This window comes from Falco biarmicus, chromosome Z, assembly GCF_023638135.1.
Source record: "Falco biarmicus isolate bFalBia1 chromosome Z, bFalBia1.pri, whole genome shotgun sequence".
Lineage (NCBI taxonomy): Eukaryota > Metazoa > Chordata > Aves > Falconiformes > Falconidae > Falco > Falco biarmicus.
This window is the reverse complement of record NC_079311.1, coordinates 73,819,206-73,836,639: the sequence shown is the minus strand read 5'-3', so window position 1 is coordinate 73,836,639 and position 17,434 is coordinate 73,819,206. Positions and strand designations below refer to the sequence as shown.

Sequence of the window (17,434 nt, the reverse complement as noted above, 5' to 3'; positions counted from 1 at the left end):
CAGGCCAACAGCCTGGGCTCTGTGAAGCCTCTGTCTTGCAAACCAGACAGGTTCCTGCTTGCATAGAGGCCACTGGACCATGGTCCGTGTCTGGGTACAGATGCAACATTTGGTAATTACACTGACTGCAGTACTTTTGAGGTTGTAATTCCAGGGCTGGTGGAAGGTCATTGAGCAAATGCCATTGCTGATGGTGCCAGATTATGTACTAGTAGACCCATTTCTGACACATTCCATCAGTCATTTTGGTATTTCTTCCCTGGATGCTCCTTAATGTAGAGGAAATTGCAAAGTGCCATGGTCCTCCTTCACATCCCTTCTCACCCTGGCATCCCATCTGCTGTGGGACATCTGTGTCACCAGAGGTAATGAGTACCCACCTCTGCCCAGCCTCGTCTCATCCTTTCCCTGTACAGTCACTCCAACCATCTGAACAGTGGTGGAGAAGGCACACATGGCCCCAAGACGATGATTCACCAGATTAGATCAACACAGATATGGTGATGAGGTCAGCTAGCATTCATTTAAATATTACGCACGTGAATATTAACTTGCAAAGTTAGTAAGTGGGGTTGCAAACAACATCTGGCTGGGAGAGTAAGAGAGTTTCCTGCTCTGTATTTCTGCACAGCGCTCAGCCCTGGGGGACCCCAGTCTAAGGAAGTGGTCTGCTGCAGACCACCACCCTGACTGAAACACCATGCTGACTGTGAGTCAGTTCTTGCTCTGGTTCAGCTGTGATGAAAAAGCCAGTCTTTTGCAGAGAAAATCTCATCAAGAGCAATACCAAAGCTACTTGGTCTGGGCAGATCCCTCTGTTGTGGCACATGCGTTGCTACCCAGAGCAGCTGAAGTGGAGGAGCCCGCACCGGCTGCATCTTTCTCTACAGCTTAGCTCCCTGTAATGCAAAAAGCAAGAAGATACCAGGGTGCTTCTTAGATGGAGAACTTCAAGAGGAATTCACTGCTCGACAGCCTAATTCTGTTCATCCTCCACCTCTCCCAGCAGCACTCCTGCTCTCACCTCTTTGAGATGCTGTGGCTCTGAATAAGTGGTGGCTGTGAAACCCTGACAAAGGAGAGGGAACCGATGGGATGTTTCTATTTCTGGAATTGCCCATTAGAGAAGCTATTCTGTGGTACACAGCATGCCAGCGCACTTTAAAAAATAAATAGGAACAAGAATACTAGCAGAGGAAGCATATGTGACCCCAAGACCATGACTCATCGGGTTAAATCGACCAGCTGAGGTCAGTGCTTCTATTTATCAGCTTTTAGTTGCAAATATGGTGATGGGGACAGTGATATGATCACTTAAATTTTACATGCTGTGTAAAATACAGCAATGATTAATGCCTGTAACTAAGGCAGCTAGCTAGCTCGATGTGCTCTTTTAGAATTTGGAAGCTATTTCAAGGTCAAGAGTTTTAGTTTTCTTCCTAAAGTGGGTTTTCAGCTAGTAAAGTGAGCTTTCTACAGATTTCAGGGTCTGTATTTATAGGCAATAAAGGTATTTTGTGCTCTCATCAGCATCCAAAGAGCTGAACTGCAACTCAATGAGAAAAGCCCCACTAATTACACTTCCATAGCCACCCATCCTTCATGTATTGTGGGAGCATGAAAGCATAATGACCATAAACTGATGCCAAACATGAGGCTATTTTGACAAATACAGAAAATGTTTCTATAGTGTGTTGTTGGTTTTCCTTTTGGTGTCCCAAATTTTGGATGCAAAGGATCTTCCTCTTCTTGAGTTGCTAACACTTTTGCTGTGAAATTATTTCATTCTTTTTTTTCCTGTCAATTAAAAGAAAAAATAATCAGAGGTCATGCTCATGGGAGGACAGTATTCCTTTCTGTCAAACACCCAGAAGCCCATAGACATGCCAAGGCACAACGCACTTGTACAGGAGGAGAGATACCCTTCCCTCTTTCACCAGAAAACCACAGGACAACGACAGGGCAAGGCCAGAGCAGAAGAGTAACTGCATTACCTCCAGTTATCTCCATTTCCCAGCAGAGAAGCAGAGCTGAGTTAAACCTGACCAACTCACCACTCCGATTCACATCCCACTGCTGTTATCCCTCATCCTACTGCTGCATGGGTAAACTGGTGCTCAGCAGGTCTGCTGAGAGAAACCCGAATTCCGCTCAAGCAAGGGAGCTCACTCCAGAGGCTGATTCGGCAGGCAGAGCCCAGATCAACTGCCGGGGCGCAATCCCATCTCTGCTAATCAAAACTAAGAGCAGTTTAGAAGAAAAGCAGACTAGAGAAGTCCCAACCCAACAGCTGTACTGCAATGTAACAGCTGGAGGCAGCCAGTCCCCCTCACCCTGGGCAGCACGACCAGGGAAAATGTCAATGGGGACACCACAGGCATCTGCAGGGGACATCACACGATGGACAGCATGAGCAAAGGGTGCCCCAAAAATGGGCCAGGCATGGCAAGAACTTACCAGCTGCCACCCCCAGCAAGGGGAAGGCTGAAAGGTCTGTTAGCATATTAGCTGGCCCCTCTGGGCATTTGGGATGGGGTTTATCACCTCCCACCTCTTCCTTCCCAGCCAGCCTTCTCATTTATGCCTTACTCCTGCAAGTTTACACACCCCAGAGATGAACCCCCTTCCTTCCACAGTGCTCACCCTCACACACGCATGGCTGGCTGGCTGCCTGCAGCCTCTTACCAGTCAGACCCAGTCCCCAGAACATGTAAAACTTCCTATAGGAACCTTGTAGGCCACTGTAATTACAGACAAACTGCAGTGCTCGTTAGGGCTGTGCTGTAATTACCAGCAGCAAAGATAAAACCTCTGAGCAGGCTCTGAAGCTGTTTAGCTTACAGCTCCGCTCAGCTTAGCAGCGCTCTCCACAGCAGTGCCTGCCATTCCGCCACATCAGCTGGTCACCATACAGGGTTTCCTGCAGCTTTACCTGCTTCCAAGCTCTCCAGACGTTCTGTTTGTTTGGGGGTTGTTTGGACCTTTTCGGTTTGGTTTGTGGTTTTGGTTTTTTTTCAAGGCCAACTTCTGTATAAGGCATTTTGGTGAGGTTTTCTCCCCTAAAGCCCTCGCAAGACACTGCTTCCAAGGGTCATGCTCATTAATTTCATTATTTCCAATGGAAATTGCATGCATCCCAGGTCCCTTCAGCATCGAAGGGAGGTGATTTAACTACTAATGTCAGTCTGATAATTTTGTGCGTAGGTTTGGAGGCATCCTCTGAGGCTCTTTCTCTGCTAAGTGCTTGGTGTCTTGAATTTTTCATAGCTAAGACTTCTATGACTAAGGTATCCAGAAAGATTATTCTTTTTAAATACAGGTTAGCTACTCTTTTATTTGATTTGTGTGGGTGTTATTTCACTCAGCAGTTCAGAGTCTTGTGACCCACTTACAGGCTGAAACACGCTCCAGTGAACTTTCATGCCTTTATATTCAGGCTGCTCTTACAAAAAAAACCCAAAAAACCAAAACCAAAAAAACAAACAAAAAAACCCCACAAAAACACCAACCAAAAAACCTCTGAGGCAACTCTATTCTTGAGTTCTAAATCACAAACAGATATTATGTATAAGTGATTGTAAAAATGTTATACCAGTTCAATTCATGAGACTCATGGACTATCAGAGCCGGGTGGGGTCTTGGCAGGGCTTGAGGTTCTGGGCTTGCCTAGAAGGATAAGAAGTGCTGGGGACAGTTGTGAGCTTTTGTTAGCCCTTGTGAAAGCTCATGTCCCACAGCCAAGAGCATCACGGACTCAGGGCATCTCCTGAGCTACACATGGCAGCTGGGGTGAAGGTGCTGCAAAAGCTCAGGTGTTCCTCGCCCACCTCCAAATCCTCCCCCAGGCAGGCAGGCAGGAGAGAGGACCGGGACACTTTCCAAGATCCCTTTGGAAGGACTTTAAAAGGAAAGGAAAAGAAAACCTCCTTCTACCCCAAAACAACAATCCCCTTGTGGGGAGCTTTGTTGGTGCCTGACCCTTTATTTTACTGGCGTAATTGTGTGTGCTCTCTTGTACTGATATGCCCTTAAGGAGTTTAAGCAGTTCAGTCTGTCTTTGAAGACGTTGTGAGGTGACTTAATTGGAATGTAAATGCATCTTCAGAGGGAAAATATCATAACGTAATGGCTGGGAGTTAGTCAGGATATCAGCCTTAGAAATTTAGGACACTTGCACAGTATCAGCACCCAGTTAACCTTGCCCAAACAAAGCTAGCAGAGCATGGAAAATAAGTGTAAGGCTCCCAGTCTCCTGTGACCCTCACATCAAGGCAGGATGTCTTACCAGAAAATATGACTTAGCCAAAACCTGTGACGCACAGTGGGAAGCAGACACAGCTTTTGGTCAGGAGGCTGGACTATGTTTACCAGCAGTCTCCCCTCGCCTTCAAAGTCACCTTCATTAACAGCCACTTCACAAGCTTCTGCAGCTTCCAGGGGAAACTTAGCCATTCCATAGCAAGGCAAGTAAAGACACAGATATGTAGAAACATCCCAATGACTCTCCACAACTTGGAATATTTGGCTTGCATGCTATACTATGCAATTTAGCGTTTGTTTTTGTTTTGGGTTTTTTTTCCCCAAGAACTGTGCAATGTAACAGGTCATAAAGGAAAGCTAACACGAAAGCAAAGTCACTTAGAGAAAACATGGACAGGAGACCAAGAATTGTCCCTTCAGTCCTAGAAGAGGCATCAAAGAAAGATGTATTTTATGTAAAAACGTAGGAAGCCCAGCTCACGTATCAGAGAACTCAGCAACTTAAATGTTAGGTGCTTACTGAAACACACTCATGGTCTGTCCTGTGATAGAAGCCAGTTGGTTATAAAAGACCTCACATCCACATAAGGGCAGTAAAAGAACAAACTGATTTCCAAAGGCAACAAGTACTTGCAGAGCCACTGGTTTCCCTGGGCACTGGAGCTGGTCTGAGCTTTCTGTAGCTTCAGCTTGCAGCTCTATCCCTTCCCTTCTGCTCCATCCTGCCTCTGGTGCACCCCACTATGTGCCCAGAGACCCAGTTTCTAACAGCAGCTGTAAATAATTTGTCATGCTAACATGGGACACTCCATTTTAAAACTTCCCTTTTCTTTTTCCAAAGATTTTAATGCTCTTTAGAAAGGTTGCTTCACAACCCCTGTGACTCAAAGCAGGCAGCAAGACTGAAAGTGGTGGGTAGTTTCTAAACAAATCTGGAACGCCTACGTGCTTTTTAATTACATAGATATGTGCACACTTAATTAAATTAAAAAACAATTACCACAATTTATGACATGAATCCAACTCTTTAGAAACTAGGATTGCAGCTGAGTTTGCATTTTGACTCCATTTATTTGTTGACTGTCTGTCAATGATCCTGGCTGATGTTTCTTTTTATAGTGGAATAAAAAATAGGCAGTTTAGAGTAGGTGCTCAGGCTGTTCATTTCCAGAGTGGTGTTAGCCTTTTTCTCTTCCTGAGGGAGGCTGGATGGAGGTGGCAATTTATCTATTGGACTTAAATGAAGTTGAATTGAAAAATAGTAGATGAAAATGGCAAGAATCTATGCCAAACATCATGGTGTAAATGAGAGTCTCTTACAGTGCAGACTGGTACAGTAGGAGAGATCCCTACAGGGAATACAAGTTCATGCTGCACCACTAAGTTCCTTGATATTCGTTCATAAATATGGATGGGTATAATTAGGAAAGGCAAGTATTTCACCAGTGCAGATACGTAATCCTGTCTTTGAAGAAAGTGATAGGTGTATGTATTTGCTGAAAATATCCCAGAAATTCATGTTTTGCAAAATAGTTTCTCACCTCCTTTTGTTAAACAGAAGCATCCACAATAAGGATCTTTTCCTTAATGCTCGAGGTAGTCAAATGACTTTATAAATAACACCCATAGACTTGTATGACTTTGGAAAAGCTCAAAAAACTTCTCAGCCCACACTATTCTGACAGTAGTGGGCGAGGTGCAGAGCTTCTCCCCCTCCCCACATCACCCATACCATGCTACAGGCAGGTCTGGTGCCTTGCTTGGGGTCTGCTGTCTGGATGAGACCACCTTGGTGCATTATCTGCCTGATGTTGAGTTTGTCGTGCAAAGGAAATGTGGATTCTGGCAGTTTGGCTGGCAATATCTCCAGTCTATCAGTCAAATTAGACATTAAAAATTTGCATCTAAATCCAGTCCCATGAAAGAACTGAAAAATGCTTCTAGCACATTTTTGGGACATTCAGGATGAAGCTGAATAATACTGTGAGGATTGCTTTTCTTCTGCTCAAATAAAACAAGAGCAGACCACCGTCTATTTCCCCGTGTCTCTCTCTGCTATTTGACCAGCCTGTTGAGCCGGAAGCTTGTTGGAGTATCCAGCTTTGCAGTCACAGTTGTAGCAATGAAGATGATCACAGGATTACAGAAATATTAGCTGAGAAAGACCTTTGGAGGTCAGCCAGCTCAACCTCCCACTTGGAGTGGGGTTTTTGCCAACACTGGATGTGGTCAGCTGTGGCTTTGTCTAGACGAGTGTATAAGACCTCCAAGGATGGAGATACCACAGTGCCTGTGGTTAGTCTGTCCGAGGGCTGCACTGCCCTTCTAGTGAAGAAATTTTCATAAAGTCCAGTTTGAAACTCCAAAGGTGGAGTTTGATACTATCACCCTCTGGTATATTACCTGCTGCTGCCAAGGTCAGTTGATTTCTTGGGCCGTATCCCATCCAGACCTATGGATCTGTGTGCATCCAGCCTTTCTCAGCAGTCCCTGCTGCTGGCCCCCACTCTGTCCCAAGCTGCTGGGGCACACACTGAGCTCTGGCACAGGCAAAGAAGAGTACACCGATGTTTTCCCATTTTTCATGTCACTTGTTTGTCTCCCTCACTGGTTGATGGGCCCGTGGGGTTCACTATCGGCTGCCTCATCTGGGAACAGCGTAAGTGCAGCTCCCTTGTGACCCCTTTAGGTCTCGGGTGCTGAGTGTGGGAAGCCTACAGGCACAGTGCTCCTGGCCTTTGGAGAGGAGACAAGCCTGGCAGAAGAGCTTCCAGGGCAGCCTTGATGGTTGGCTACACATCTGAAAGGAGCAAGCGGCAAACCTGCAAAGCCCTGAGCAGCTCAGAAACACCAGTGTGGGAGACCTAGGAGTCATCTGACTGTACAGCCAAAGAGCTGGGGACCAACCAGACTGGAACCCATTTGTTACTGTCACCCCACAGGGTAAACTCTCAGATTTCTGATCTCCCTTCTGTGCAACTGATGAACATAACCTGCAAGGCACACCAAGAGCAGGACAGTCAGCAACCTGCTCATACCTCTAGCTATCTTCTAAGCAATTACCTTCTGAAGATACATTCCAATTAAGGCTTCAGTAACGGTTGCCTACTCTTTATCACTATGCAGAGTAAATGAAAATGTGCCAGACATTTCTGCTGTTCATGGCTTACAAATCCTTAACCCTTGTGCTGACTGTCAGCCATATGTGATCTTGGCAGCAGGTCCTGCCCATTTCCTACAGAAGAAAGCAAGCAAAAGAAGGGTACTTTAGTACGATCAAAACCCAACTTTTCTTGCTCTTAAAGGAAAACCTAAGAAGTTAGTTTGAATGCCTATAAATGGTGTGAACAAATTTCTCTGCATGTCAGTACAGAAGGGATTCTGTATGTCTTTGGCTAAGCGTCTCTGATTTGGTTGTATTAAAATGTGTGTAAGTTTTCAGCTGTACCTCAGAAGGAAGCTCTCAATAGCAGCTAGGGCCTAACATCAGGCAACATATTTGCAGCAAGGCATTTATTAATGCAGTGAATTTTAGCTCCATTTCCTGTTTGCAACGTGTCCAACAAACAGACCTTAGTTGTTATTCCAAATGTGTTTATAATTGCATTTTATTTCAGCCCTGTTTTATTTGTACATATTCCAGTTTAAGGAAGGTCACATGCACTCCCTTGTTTCAAGTACAGCCACTCACCCACACAACGTGGCTTTTTCCTGGATGGCTGAAACCTTTGTGAACAGCAGGCTGTTCCTCTCCCACGCAGGCACAAGCGCAGCCCCAGGCACATCTGCCACGTATTGACTGGTGGGCTTGAGCCAGACCCTTCCAGTTGCAGCTCTCTGGTCTCATGTGCCGTGCTCAGATAAATTCTTAGACCCCAATGGTCTTCTTGGCACACATGGAGTGGGATTACTGGGAGGGCAACCTCCAGGCAGAAGATGCTCAGGTCTATCATGGCTATGACGGTTTATGGGCTGCCTGGATGGAGAGCATCTCCCACATCACCCAAGACACAGCAAGTCTTCCTGGCTTCTGGCCCATGGCCAACTCATTTCACCAGGGAGGGAAAAAAAAAAAAGAGTAATGAAGGATGTAACCATACAAGATCTTCTCAAAAATGTCATTACAAATATTGCGCAAGATTGATGGCCTCAGGCATTTCTGAAGAGGAAGGCCCCTTGGACCAATTTTTGTTCAGGCACCAGTGTGACTTCTCCATCAAGGCTCTGCTGTCAGAGCTGAGATGGGTTACTGCAAGACTGCTGCCTGGAAAAATGATCTGGTTTGCTAAATTTCTTCTGCAAGTCTCTGAGATTCTTAATGGTGTGTAGGTATTATTCCATTCAGCACTGCAAAACTTCCACATGATTTAGCTAAAACTTACTTTTCCAAAGTGGCTGAGGTCCTCAGGAACACAAGGAGTCAGACCAGGATTTTAAAAGCTGATTAGAGACATGATTTGGTTTTATTTGAGTGGACAGGAAATTAAAAAGGAGCTACAAAGATGCCCTGGCAGCGGCAAAGAAAGCTTACAAACTGCCTGTCATTTTGCTTTACCAACCACCAAAGTCTTCTAACACCTTATTCAAGATAAATTCTAGGGCAAACAGAGAAAAAAATCCAAGATTTGAATAAATGTACAACGCAACAGATTATAAATCCTGAAAGACTAGCACATTAGATGATGACAAATCCTTCCTGAGCAGGCATCAGATGCACTAGATGGAACTGAATGATGTATTGGGAGTCAAGAAAGCAAAAATGAAAAACTGAAATATTTTAGTTTGTTTTGACAGGAAAGCAGCTTATGTGATCACAGTGTAAGTATACCCACGCCTCTTTCTTCTCCCACTTGTCCCCTTCAACCAAATTAAATAGAAGTAAAAAAAACATCCAAATAATTTGCCTACAACTTCCATAAAGATAAACAGCCAAATAGAGAAAACATTTTTAAGCTGCAGTACAAACCTTTTTAACAAGCAAAGAGCCCAAACCGGAAAATTACTCTTGTATATAATGTTCTCACCACAGGAAAAGCTTGAGTGAGAGACAGCAAGTGCTTAAGAGCACCGGCCCGGGCACAAGATCTACCGAATTTAGAGAACTGGCAAAAACACAATGCTCAGCTGCAGGTCCTCCCTGCTGCCGGGACAACAGCTTGCTTTTGAAGCAGGAAAAGAGCAGTTTCAAGGTAAATTAGCATCAGGTTTTGTTCACCTTAACAAACCACAGGTCAAAAGCTGTAGCAGGTGGCCAGCCAGCTGCTTCTGTTCAGCCAGCGCTGACAAACGCACTTGTTGGAGAAAGGGAGGTTCCTTCAGGCACCAGCAGGGAATCAAAGCCGAGGGGAAGCAACACCGGGTACAGAGCAATGGAGAGCCAAGCTCAAGTAGACAGTAGACGTAAGAGCAAAAGGCGGCTAGTAGTGAAAAGGCAAGAGGGGAAACACCTAAGGTTGGAAATCAGTACAACTCATTCACAAGCACAGAAGTTACCAAGCAACTTGTAAAGGAAAAGAGAAGAAATGGAAAAGATCAGGGGCCAAAGCCAGGAGAGAAAAAAGCCGTAACAGCAACTTGTTTGGCTTCTTTGTGCAAAGGGGAGGGGGTAAGGGAGCCAAAGGCTACTACTCGTCATTTCTTTCCCTCCTCTCTTCTGCTTAGAAACCGCCTATTTTCCCCACTGTTTCTACAGAAAGTCTTTCTCCTCCTAAGCCAGAAGGCATTACTTACCATCAGCTTTTTCACAGGCTTTGTGCTGCTGCTTTGAGGACAGGAGAAAACAACCCAATGGGAGGGAACTCCAGATCTTATTCAGAGATTAACACAGGCAGCAGCCCTGACCACGCTTCTTACCCGAAGATCCTCCCCGCTACCCCCGGTCACCTCCTAGCAGCACACTTCACATTTGACGCTTACAAAGCATTTGACAACATCTCACTTCCCAAGTAATTAAACTCTTGTATACATTAAGCATCTCCACAGAATGAGTTACTTTTTCAAGAAATTTTTACTTCTCAGGAGCTGGAAACCCCCTTCTATATAGAAAGACAGATGGACAATAAAGGAAACAAGGACCTAACAGGCTTTGACTACCTGAAGCCCAGTTGAGGCACAACTGATGCCTTGATTGAAGTCTTTAAAGTTCTGTTTTCCAAACTGATGAAGACCAGAACCTCATGAAAAACTGGAAATTACTTAGCAAATGAAAAAAAAAAAAATAGAAAAAAAATCCTTTAGGTGTTGCATGCATGTGATACACAGTAACCACCTGCAGCTCGTAGCTTGAAAGGGTGCTTTATTTTGTTTCAGTACAGATTCAGTCCAGTTCACAGAGAACACATTAGATAATACAGGTCTTCACTTTGTAGGAGAAATGGGCATGAACACATCAGCACTCAGTCACCAGCCTTTTATGGCCAGTTTCTGCAACTTTTGCCTCGAAAGCACAGTGGCATAATGTATGGCACACAGGTTTCACTAGCATCCCATACAGGGGCACTGTAGCATCACCTTGAGAAACACAGAAGAGGAGGATGTAAATCTCAAGGACTGCAAAACTACAGATATATATATATATATGTACTGCTTGGGGACTTAACTGTCAGAAGCCTGTTATTGACATTAACTTTAAAGTTTGTTTTAAAAGAATGCACCCCTGAATAACGTATGCTCTCCCTTGAGGCATACATTCAAGTTCAGGCTAGATAGTGGTCTTCACTTCAGCCATTGAGAGCTGAGGACCCAGAGCAGACAAAAACATTTTAAACCCAGGTCTCTATGAACTGCAGTAGCAGCTTATAGGAAGAAAGGGTACTTGAATCTCAGCAGAACAAAGCAGTCTCCCATGTTTAACCATTTTATCACATAGCAACCTGAAACAGCAACAAAGGCGAGGATGTTAGCTAAATCAGTTCCTGTTAACCTACCGGTCTTACCCTTCTTGCTAGACGTAAGGTTAGGTAGCACCTGTGAGACTTCAGGTTTTCTGAGGCACAACACAGGGCTCAAGACTCAAGATCTATTTCCCCTGCACATCCAGCCTTATACCAGGTCGTCTAGCAAAACCCACTGTTGCTCTTCACAAAACCTTCATTACTTACATGAAAGTTCTTTGATACACCCAGTAGAAGGTCTCCCCATCACAGAGAAATATTCTATCTTGAGGGGAAATAAAGCCGATAAATACTGTAGGCAGGAAAAAACCATATCCTCTTTCTGGGAAGGACTAAAGGGTGACTTCTTTTAAATCATGTTGGCTATAAGAGCGACAAAACCCCAATACACTCCACAACCTAGCATGAATCCAGCAGGAACATACAAAATACTCACAGAACGAAGATGAGAGAACAGAAAAGGGACTACAAAAGATATTTTCAGTCTGAAGCATGCTGCAAGTGGCTTAGATTTTCAAAGCTACTTCGAAAGTTTCGTGCACCTAACTTGCTCCTGATACTCCACTATTTTTCTGACCCTTCCACCTACTTACTTTTCTCTCCTCTCAAAGAGAAACAGAAAAAAAGAAAACTGATCAGAGGAAAGAGAATGAAAGCAGTGTGTTAGCATATACTATCAAGTACAGAAAGTATTCTACAAGCTGTGAGATGTAAAAGCAACACAGCAACTTCCATGTTTCCTCCACTTAAACCAATCACATTTTGAAATGCTTAAAAGAAAACGTCCAAAGTTCATGCCCAAGCTCCTCAAAGTTTTAACCACAGCATCTTACAACTGAGAACACTGTTTGTCTTTTTATTTGTAAACCAGGGTTTGAAATTTTACAATATAATTCCATTTTTCTAAAGAAACAGTATTTAAGAAATGAAAGAACAATGTGCCATTAAATGTTAAGGACCATATTTTTAAAAACCTTTATTAAAAAAGGTTATGTAGGTATGACAAATTGTTAAAGTCAAATACTTAAGCATCTAAATGATTGAAAATGAAATGCAAAATTAGAAGTCCAGTCACAGATGAGGCTGTAGAGTTGTGCTCAAGATAGAAGAGGTCCACCCACGGCAGGCACAGCTGCACACTCATGTTAACTCAGCCATGAATCCTTCAGATCTGAGTGACACCGCTGATTAGGTCAGTTTGATCTACTTAATATAAACTCTCCCTTTCTAATAAGAAGGATATTAACTAAAGCTTTCAGTTAAGCAATAAAACCTTCCTAATTAGCACAAAAAATAAGAATTACATGCTTGCTCTGTTTCAGGCACTTTCAAGATCATAGTTTATTTACTGTAGGTAAAAAGCTAGTATACAGATTAAGGGATCCCTTAAATTTCAACTCTACAGTTATATACCATCTAGTATTCTTGCTCTGAACATTAACCAAAAAAGTTTCTAAACACCTGTAAGCCCCACTATAAATCTGCACTGTTATGAGGAAAGAAGAAATATATAAATCAATGCTTAATTTTTTCAATGCATAATATTTACAGTGAAACTGATGGGAGATAACAAGCAGTGGCAAAGAGGCTATAAATTTTAAAAAGCCGAAGTTTTATATATATTTTTATAATAGTGTGCTAATCAGCATAACTGTATATAAAAATTTAAGATATAGCAAAGCATCCCATTACAGAAATCTTAAGTCATCTGAACTGCAGTCATTACTTGCTAACCACTTACATGCAACACCTGCTAGGACTGACTTTGTTTTTGAAAGTGTAAAATAAGATTGAGACAAACATTAATTTGTGTACAAAGTTGAAAACTGCACTCAAGAATTGTACTTGGTCATGAGCCTCTTCCATACAGGAGGGGGAAGAAAAAAAAAAAAGTACAAACAATGATAGGAAGTGATCTCTTTCTGTACATTAATTACCAAAGGCAATGCATAGACTGAGAATACCTGGATGGCAAACTCTGTAGACACTGGAAACAGCTTTCACATACATGCTCTTTACAGGAGGCCTTTCTTTCCATCAATGTCAGCAATGGCTGACAGTAAATAAGGGGCACCAGGTGTACAACTAAGTAGGTCTTGCAAAATACTAGGATGGGGCAGTTAATATACAATTTGAACTATATATACAATATAATGGAATGTATCCCATTCCAAAACTGGTTTATGAAACAATAGGACCTTTCTATCTAGCCTTATGACTCAGTGATCATTCTAATGAAAATATAAGTACACAAGAGACTTACATGAAAAGTAAAATTTATGGGGCATTTTACAGGAACTTTTGACAAAGCTGATTAATGGCATTTCTGCTTTTAAAGTCAGTTCGTTAAGTACAACTGAAACATCTGTGTATAAAATGTCCTGACAGATACTTCAACATGGACCTTCAGCGATCTAAACCACTTCAACAACAATAAGATGCAAAATAGATTAAACAAAGTATTTCGGATAACTGAAACAATAGGAAATGGAATGCCAATATGGCAGTAAAACCTTTTTCTGTTGTTTTTAAACAGGAAAGTCTCTTGTACCAGCAGAATCCTGTATACAGATACACAGAGAAGGAAGGAATACACCACTTATAATCCCCATTAAACAAGAGCAGATTCATCATGTGAGAAGGTACAAATTACAGAAAACATGAATAGTCAATAGAAGGAAAACAACTGGTTTACATGAAACAAGAGAGAATGCTTCAGTCTGAATGCAGTTATTTTGTGAAAGCTGCTACAACAGCCCACAGAACCTCATTTGTGTTGGCTTTCATACATTCAACCTCAGGGTCTAAATCCAGAAGCTGCCGCACTCTCTTTGTGGCTAAATCATACTGCTCATCCAAAAGGGGGGCGAAAGCGTTCTCCAGAACATCTGAAGCATGGGCTAAATAAACAAGTGCCAGCAAGCGCTTGTCCATGCGGTGAGGGTCATTTACCCATTTGTCAAGAACTGCTTCTTGAACCTTCTTGATGAGGCGCTGTTTGATATTGTTGTTGGTGAGAGGGTGCGTAGTCATGTCAAAAAGAAGGAAGTTCTGTTTCTCTGTTGTCAGTACACCTTTCTCCACTAGATTTTTAGCTAACCGTTCACGGACGTTTCGTAGTTGGTAGTGCAACTTCAATGGGTTCCATGTTTCACCTAAAAGAGCAAGCAAAAACCCCAACAGTCAGGTAAAGTTTAAGCTGTACTATTACAGTGATTTCCCCCTTCCCTGTGGTGCAGAATGAGCTGTCACATCCATATAGCTGACTATACAACAAGATACTGTGCTAACATCAGCATTTCTCTGATTTCTGATCTCTGACCTAACCAGATATAGGCATAGAGACCATAAGAGTCTCCTTGGAGGAATGCAGTGTATGTTTATAAACTTTGGACAAAATGCTAGCCAAGCCACATCTTGATCAAGGATACAAAAAATAAGCAGTCTTGTACTGAAGAAAAAAAACAACACAAAAAACAAAACCCCAACCAGTCATGAAGAAAGAATTTACTTTTAATATTAAAAATAAAACTAAGCATCTCCTCCTCTCTTACGCACTTCCCTGATTCCAGCCTTTTACCATTTTGGAGACTGGAAGAAGTGTCATTGCTTTCTTTCTGTCACAGACAAGCTAATAATGCACACCTACCCTGTGTATTTCTGTTGCTTCCTGGTTTTTTTTCTCTCCCTTCCTGCCCCCACCAGATGAAACAGCGACCACCCATTGGGTGAATGCAGGGGTTTATCTGTACACATGAGCACATTTGGGGCAGGGGTTTTAATGTTCCTATGAAAATTATTTTTAATGCTTTTTGTTAAGGCAGGAGAATTGTGCCCTTCAGAATGCATGACTATGCGCATAGAGAAGGGAATTTAAAAAGCACAAAATCAGCATCAACAGCTACTGACAAAGCTAAAATTGTTAAGCACCGAGAAATCCACCTTTGCTTAAAAGTTTACTTAAGCTAAAAACTTGTCCTGGTTTCGGCTAGGGTGGAGTTAATTTTTTTCTTTGTAGCTCCTACAGCGTGTGTTTTGGCTGATGTGAGAACAATGTTGATGGCACACTGATGTTTTTAGTTGTTGCTGGGTAATGTTCATAAGTCAAGGACTTTTCCGTTTCTCAGGCCCTGCCAGCCAGAGGGCTGGAGGGGCACAGGGAACTGGGAGGGGACACAGCGAGGACAGCTGAGCTGAACCAGCCAAAGGGGTGTTCCGTACCATGGGGCGTCATGCTGGGTATATAAACCTGGGGGGTTGGCTGGGGCCTGGGGATCGTTGCTCGGGCACTGGCCGGGCATGGGTCAGCGGGTGCTGAGCAGCTGTACTGTGCATCACTTGTTCTCCTTTCTCCCTTTTCCTCTGGATTTTATCCTTTTTCCCACCTTACCATTGTTGTTGTTATTGTTCTTTCCTTTTTATTCTGCTTAAATTATTAAACTGTTCTTATCTCAACCCTCGAGTTTTACATTTCTTTCTGATTCTCTCCCTATCCCTCTGGGTGAGGGGGAGCAAACAAGTGGCTGTATGGTGCTTGTTTGCCAGCTGGGGTTAAACCACAATAAAACTTTAGGTCCAGCCTACCTAAGTATTTATTGTAAAATGTCCTCCTGATATAACAAAAGTGTATGCATTTTAAGAGGCCAGAGAAGAAACAGCTTTAAGTATTTGTTATATTGGTGGGGGTTTTCTATAAATGAATAATAGTAACAACCACAGATGACGTCCAGGTTTCTCTCACTGTGATGGAGGATGACATATGCTGTATCCAAGTTAAGTAAACAAATGAAATGACACCAGCTGCATAGCGAAAGGCTGAAAACACACCCAAGCCTGAACTACACATGCCCCTATAGGTCCCACACCTCACTGAATGTGATTCCCCAGCTAGACCATGAATGAAACCATCACACACACAAAAGTGCAGCTTCCTTACAGTGTTTCACAGGGCAAAGGATATTTCCTAGATTTTTCTACATTGGTTAAGGGGATGCGGCTATACAGTAATAAAAATCAGTACTGTGATGACACCTTGTGACCAATCTCCTCCATTACACAGACATTTGCTTGTCAAAACAGACGGAAGTTTGTTACATCTGCAGGAATGCCTGACACTTTGATCCAAACCTCTGTATTTCCTACACCTGCTTCTGTTAGAGGCTATCTTATAAAAAACATCAGCCTGGAAAACGCCACTTTACACATCCACATAAGTTATTTCCATGATGGCTTTGAACTCGTATGTATTGTAACTTCAAGCAGCATTCCTCACATAGTTACTTTAAGCTGTAATTACCAACAATCTTCCTGGATCAGGTCCCAAAGCAAAATTCTAAAAGTTTCCAAAAAGAACACAATAAACAGAACACCAAAATATTTTTCTTCAAAGGGCAGTCCTCTAAACAATGGGAAATGTGAAGAACTGTAATGCCATCCAAGAAACTAGTAATTAATAATCATATCTAAGTAAAAATGATTGATCCAAGTCCTAGCCACAGCACTGACAATAACTATCTTCCCAGAGGGAGAGCTCAGCAGGGGCAGGAAAAACTTTAGCTTAGCTCAGCTCAAAGAAAACCTACAATACTGTTCATTCATTACTTGACCCTTCTTGAGTCAGTACTAACTTGATGTGCTCCACACTGGGAGAGAAGGTGAAATGTCAGCACAAATTATATATTTGGGACAAGAAAAATGAATTGGTTTTGCAGGCTGTAAAAGTGAAGGAAAGCTGAGGAAGAACAACTGCAAGGCCTCGCAGCAGACATGCCCCCTGCTGACAAGGGCTGCTTTGTTCTCCTGTCTCCCCCCTCTGTCTGATAGTCAAGGGGCAACACAGGAGGAATGGCAAGGACAAGAGTATGAACTGATGTGCAAGGGAGGCTGTTTAAGGTGGTACAGGACAAACACGAAGAACATCATGAAAGCAAGGCGGAGAGAAAGGTGAAGGGTTTTTGCTGAGTTTCTGGACATGTATTCGTTGTTACAACTAATATTTTTAGAAAACTTCAAGTCTTACTACACCATACCTCCCAGAGTCATGTTGTTGACAAAACAGTGGGGTTTCTTCCTGCACTGTTTGCAAAACTGAAGTCATCTCTGACCTACTCCAAGGAAGCTATATTTTATGCATTTTGTAAAAACAGACAAATCTTGGTGACGAATTCTGGCTACAATGAAAAAAACTAATAAAACAACAAAACTATAAAAGCACATGTTAAAAGATGTTCATTGTTTATTTCAGTTTAATTTATTCATCCTGAGGATACAACTGTTGGCAA

The 17,434-nt window shown here is 42.8% G+C and overlaps 1 protein-coding gene across 2 annotated transcripts in view; it reads right to left on the bottom strand.

Annotated features, from left to right (window-relative positions):
* Positions 1-10,538: 10,538 nt before the first annotated feature.
* Positions 10,539-17,434, bottom strand: part of GOLPH3 (golgi phosphoprotein 3) — a 33,273-nt gene continuing 26,377 nt past the window's right edge. For both annotated transcript variants that reach the window (XM_056324315.1, XM_056324316.1), the window contains one exon: positions 10,539-14,308. In XM_056324315.1, the coding sequence (XP_056180290.1) occupies positions 13,884-14,308 (425 nt within the window). In that variant the 3' untranslated portion in view covers positions 10,539-13,883. The remainder of the gene's footprint in view (positions 14,309-17,434) is intronic.